The following is a 6,019-nucleotide window of genomic DNA, read 5'->3' on the forward strand; positions in this document are numbered from 1 at the left end:
AGTTGTATATGCAATTTCCACCCGCGGAGGACGCCCCACTTGTATCATCAGAACAGAAGCAAAATGAAAGAAGACGAATCGGACGAACCTGTACAGAAAAAAGAGTATGAAAAAACGTTTTGGGAAAAAATTGGAAAGCCCAAACACATTTTAGCGCCAATGGTTGACTTAAGCGAATTAGCATTTCGATTGCTATGCAGAAATTACAATTGTCACTTGACTTTCACCCCCATGTTACATGCAAAAAATTTTGTGGAGCATGAAAAATATCGGAAAAGTTATTTTCAAAGTTGCGAAAAAGATGAACCTGTAATTGCGCAGTTTTGTGGGAATAGTTCGAAAATTCTTTTAAACGCAATTGAGTATATTAAGAACGAGGTGAACGCTGTTGATCTGAATTTAGGGTGTCCGCAGCAAATTGCTAAAAAGGGGAATTATGGAGCCTTCTTACTACATAAGCACGACGAAGTGGTGAACTTAGTGTCAGACATAACGAATAATTGCGACATCCCAATTACTTGTAAAATTAGAAAAATTGACCAAGATTATCAGAAAACGTTAAACCTGTGTTATGATTTACAAAGCCGTAATGTCAAAATGATCACTGTTCATGGAAGGACAAAGGAGGAAAAAGGCGTAAATATGAAACAATGTGATTATGAAATTATTAAAATAATCAAGGAAAGATTAAACATCCCAATAATAGCTAATGGATCCATCGAACATTTTGAAGATGTACAAAAATGCCTAAATTATACCAAAGCCGACGCAGTTATGTGTGCAGAAATTTTACTCGAAAAACCTTATTTTTTTTCAAATCAAAATGTCCACACAGTGGATGTCGTGAATGAGTATTACGATTTGTTTTTACAATACGAGTCTAACACAAAATATTTAAAAGGACATTTGTTTAAAATGTTATATAAGTATTTTCAAGTGCACACTGATTTGAGAGACTTACTGAATAATTGCCACTCGCTGGATCACTATGTAACCTTTCGTTCCATTTTGAACGACAAAAGGAGCAGCGGCGTGCTCACGGAGTCCAGCCTCAGTTGGTACAGGAGGTACAGGAAACCCCAGTGAGGGGAAGAGGAAGGAAACAAGATTCCCCGCCGGCATATACCCGTATATGTGAACATATCCATATGTATGGCTTCCCATTCGTTTTGTAGCCGCACGTGTGCCGCTAATTATTTTTTTTTAATTCGTCCTATGGGTTAGTTTTTTAAGGGACCTACACACCCCAATAACACGTGTTTGTCGTAGCTGTATTATTCGTCTAACTAGTGCCCATCTTTGTTCAGCATTTTTTTTCTTTTTTCGTCAGTTTGTTTTTTATTTCCTTATTTATGATTTAGCCCTTTTACAATTTTGGCATACCAATTCGGCTCTTTTTTTTTTTGTCGTTTTTGAAAAGACGAAAGTTCTGGACAAATGGTTTATCGTCAATAATTTGAAGTATTTAAAAAATGAAGTGAAACCTTTTTGGCTAGCTCTTTAAAAAAAAAAAAATAAAATAAAGGCTGAAGAAAGGAACAAAGTAAGAAATAAAATAGGAACGGTGCTGGCAGAATTGTGCCGTACTTTTTGCGACGTTGTGCAGAGGTTTCCCTTTTTTTCCCTTTTTTTCTGCTCCTTTTACGGTATTGGCTAGAAGCGAAGAAAAGGTTTTAATCTTCAACAAAAGTTACTTTTCCTTTTTCTGTTTTCTCATTTTTTTTATCTCCAATCTGACATTCTCAATGTTCTGAAAAAAGAGGCAGAGGAAATGGGGATATGTGTGGAACTGCGCATTCGAGGCGTTTCCTAAGCGGTAACGCAGATATATTTTTTTTTTTCTCACCTTTTTTATTTCTCCGATTTGCGAATTTAAAAATTCAATGTCATTCTCAGACGACTTTATGTTGCTCTCAAGTTCGGATATTTTTTCCTCATAGCCCTGCGTGTCGGCATTTATATTATCATTTATCATATCTATTTGGGCTTTCAACGTTTGTATTTGGTAATTCGAGATAGTCTTATTGTTATTCACTGTGGATGCATTGCCACTGCTAGCATTGACGCTGCTACAGTTGCTGCTACTTTTCGCGTTTCTAATGGCGAAAATTTTTTTCTTTAATTGACTGTCTATGTTGATTAGCTGTTCTTGTTTTTTTTTCAAAATGTTTTCATTTTCAAGATAGGTATTTTTTAATTTCATCAGTTCTTCTTTTAATTGTCTGATTTCTTCATATTTTGTTTGTATGGACAGTTGCGTTTCGTTTAGGCAAATTTCATCTATCGCTTTTAGTTGTTGCTTGGAAATGTTTTCCAGCGCCTCCTTATCATTATTCAATTTTTGTAAAATTTCTTCATTTTCTTTCAGTTTATTTTCTAGCTTGACTATTTTGTCCGTATTGTCTTCTATGCTTACTTTGCTTTTTAACAATTCGATATTTTTCTTGTATTTGTTTAATTCGTTTATGGCTGATTTTTCAATGGAGTTTTTCGTGCCAGCCGTGGTTTTCTTTTTCACTTGTAAAAGGACATTGTCTAGAAATACCTTCTCTAATTTTAACAAATTCTTTTTTATTTCGGCGTAAATTTCTTCATTTTTTGTATTTTTACTTCCCTCGATAGTTTTTTCCGTCAACAGATTCGTTTTTATGGCGTTCTCTAAATTCTTCCTGTTATTCAAAATGGTGCTGCTCGAACTCATGTACTTATTCATCGTGGGCCAATTTTTATAGGGGGAAGATACACAAATGGAGAGTTCACTGTAAATGAAGTAGGGTTGTAGCGAAGAATCGAAGGTGACGGAAGAAAAAGTGTCGCAAATGAAGATAGACTACCGAATTCCACCTACAGCAATGAGTGATGCACAATTCGGAATGAAGCAAGCGTGAATGTCATTTTCCTTTTTATTTGCCTTACATTAAGGCCATAATTTGCACATGAAAATGTGCACTTTTATGTTTCGACCGTTTCAAAATGCACGAGGGGTAAATTTTTTATCGTTATTCAAAATTCATGAATAGCAGGTGTTGGAGAGGCTCCTCATAGAGGGTTTATACAAAGGGAGGGAGATGCGCAGGAGCAGCAGGAGCAGTCCCATTTCCAAATGTGCATTTTTCAAAAGTGGACACGTGCACTGGCAGGGAAGTGACCATATATAAGTGCACACTCACTTATCGACCATCTTGACACTTTACGGCTATTCAAAATATGTAGTTTTCACTGCAAAAATGTGAGGAAAAGGTTTTAGGAAGCCACAAAGATGGAGGTGAAAGTTTGCGCTTATGCTTCTTCAAAAGATTGACGCTTCTGTGCTTCTACACATTAGACAGATAGTCATTTAAAAAAAAAAAAAAAAAATTGCAGTACGGATTACAGGCAGCAGTTCCTATGTATGATTATGTACGGTAATAAAAGGAGTGTACCTCAAAGCGCGCATAAACATGAGAAATCAATTTTGAGAAGCCTAAAATCATTATCATCACTAATCGCAGTTATTTAACAATCCTGCTGCTGAGTATTGCGGTAGTTTGCGTGTTTTTACCGTTCGAAAAAAATATACTGTCTTTTAAAAAATGGGTGAGGAGAAAAAAGACCATTTTCCGATTTTACTAGGCTAATCAAAACGTATGAAACCGTTTGAATTTTTCCCATCTTTGGCACTTTTATTGAATCGGAACAGCCACGTTCGGGTTAATGGGCAACACAATTCGCGTAGGTGTGTTCCCTATTTAAGTCGCTTAACTAAAATGTGTGCATGAGAGTATAGGTACGCCTATGCATACGTTTGCATGGGAAGGAGCGTTTTCCTCACCTTCATGCTGTTGCAAAGGAGGCTTGCCGCGCGAAAGAGAAAAAAGGTATACACATAAATAAAGATAATTAGCGGCAATAGATGGACTTTAAAATCTACTCAATCTGTTATCTGTTGATACGCTACTTCTGCCGCTTTATCACCGTTATGGGGGAAGGTTAACTTTGTTTTTCTCATATTTTGTTCCATTTGCTTTCAATTTTTTTCTTTTTTTTCATCCTTTTAACCCATTCCTCCTTTCCCTTAGCAGTAGACAATCGCCTCACAGCTGCGCCATTGATTTTTCACTGTGTTAAGGGTTGTTACTGTTTACCAAAATGGTGAATGCAAAAATTTCATTTTTGGTTTTTTCTCTTTTTCCCGATTGAAGGGTTTGTCATTTTTTTTGGCGTACGTGAAGGTTCACAAACGGTGTTATATCCTTTTGTTAAAAATGACAGTCCATGGAGTGCGTGCACCCAAGTGAAAAGTGTGCAATGGGGAGTAATGTGGAGGAGGGTCCATGAGCTAGCAAACATAGGGTTACCATATGTATAGATATATATATACATGTGGATACCCTTCTCACACGTCCGCTCTCCCTACGCTGCTTCACAAAAGAAGCTTGTTAGCCTTTATCTACCTGTGTATACGTACAATTGTTCATCCGCGGGGGATAACAGAAAAGGGCAGAATTTGGCGAAAGTACCACGGGACGTTCAAAAGTTTGGGGATTATTGACTTTGCCACATCAATGTGTGCTCATAATATATACGCTTATACAGATGATGTGCAATCCTTGGAGCCCCCCTCAAATGGTGTCAAAAGAGGGGATCGCTTTCCCCTTTAATTTGATTGCAACCCAATGTGTAGTTTTCTTAAACAACATGTGGAATGTCGTGTGAGCGAATTGTTAACTCCAGTCCATTACTCAACTGAGGTGATGGGAGGGGGTATAAAAATTGAGAGTTCTATAGAAAGGGAAAAACCAGTAGCTGTAATTAAAACAAACCAGGGAAGATCCTACCTCATAGATTTGACCCATTCGCCGCGAAGACGCCCAAGATGCGCGCTTCGCATTCCACCAGCGATGTGTTATGGGTTACATGTCACGCTGCGTTTCTTCCCCGTGGGAGTTCAAAAAATGCTATGCTTTTTTATTATCACGTCAAAAGAGGAATTTTAGCACTTACCACATGTGCGACAATGACATTTTGTGCTTGGCACATTTCAGCCTTTTTAAATTTTACTATATTGCTTTCTGCCCCCGCCCTCAGTGTTCTCTGATAAATGGCGAATAAATGCTGGTCGGGGTAGGCATGGATGCATAGGTGAGCGCGCATTTGCAGGAAGGGAAAAAATAAATTGACCCTTGGGGTGACTTCTTCTTCTTCTTTTTAAGAAATAAAGATTAGTTCAAATAAATTTCCCTTGTGTATCGCTTTTTCTTTTTTTTTTTTTTGTTACCTTATACCATTTGGAAATTAGTGAACTGTAACTTCTGTTCACATGTTTTCTTGACATTTTTTTCCACATTTTATGTTTGTATTTTCGTGCGTGTTTTTATTTCCACTTTTTTTTTCCAAGCGAATTGATCTTTTCTGCGGAGAAGATGCCCGTTAATTTTTAATCGAAAAAAAAAAATAAAGGGCATTCGAGATTTCGGATGATATATTTCTTCATGTACAAACATAGGCGTAAGTGCATTTTTTATATGAAGATCTGGGAGTACGTCCTCGTATGACCATCATGTCAGCGTGACATTGCTCTCGCTTAGACCAAGGTGCTGTATTACGTGAGATAGCACATCATGTGAACGTGAAAATAAACCGTCGGAGGTAGCGGCTTATAAGGGGGTGATTACCCGATTTTATGCGCAAGTTGCGTTTATTTTTTTTTTGTCCTAGGTAAAAAGTACATGTACATCTCTATACACGAGCTTGTGCGTTACGTGTACTCTCACATACGTATGGCTGAATGAACGCAAAAAGGAGGAGGGGCTTGGTTAGAGGATCCTCCTCCCGTTATCTTGCTCAAATTGTGACCGTCTAGCACAGTGGTGAGGAGTGTCTTTATTCGTCAGAGCAGCCGAGTGGGTTCATCCCCGCCCAAGCTGGCATAGACAGTGCTCCCCTCCTTTTTGTGTGTGCAAACAGGTTATTACCAGTAAGGTGGAGTAACCCGCGCTGTACACACTGTGCTTCACCACTTAAGTCCCCATGCGCTAAG

General features: G+C 38.0%; 2 protein-coding genes across 2 annotated transcripts; one reads left to right on the top strand and one right to left on the bottom strand.

The window, feature by feature from the left end:
• Positions 1-63: 63 nt before the first annotated feature.
• Positions 64-1,086, top strand: C922_03781 (tRNA-dihydrouridine synthase 4; the record flags this gene model as incomplete). Its single annotated transcript, XM_008819370.1, has 1 exon — positions 64-1,086. One exon carries the CDS (start codon positions 64-66, stop codon positions 1,084-1,086), a length of 1,023 nt encoding a protein of 340 aa, XP_008817592.1.
• Positions 1,087-1,690: 604 nt separating this feature from the next.
• C922_03782 (hypothetical protein) lies at positions 1,691-2,713 on the bottom strand (the record flags this gene model as incomplete). The annotated part of the gene is made up of 2 exons (XM_008819371.1): positions 1,691-1,750; positions 1,847-2,713. 2 exons carry the CDS (start codon positions 2,711-2,713, stop codon positions 1,691-1,693), a joined length of 927 nt encoding a protein of 308 aa, XP_008817593.1.
• Between the last annotated feature and the right edge of the window lie 3,306 nt (positions 2,714-6,019).

Source organism: Plasmodium inui, assembly GCF_000524495.1.
Source record: "Plasmodium inui San Antonio 1 unplaced genomic scaffold supercont1.17, whole genome shotgun sequence".
Classification (NCBI taxonomy): Eukaryota; Apicomplexa; class Aconoidasida; order Haemosporida; family Plasmodiidae; genus Plasmodium; species Plasmodium inui.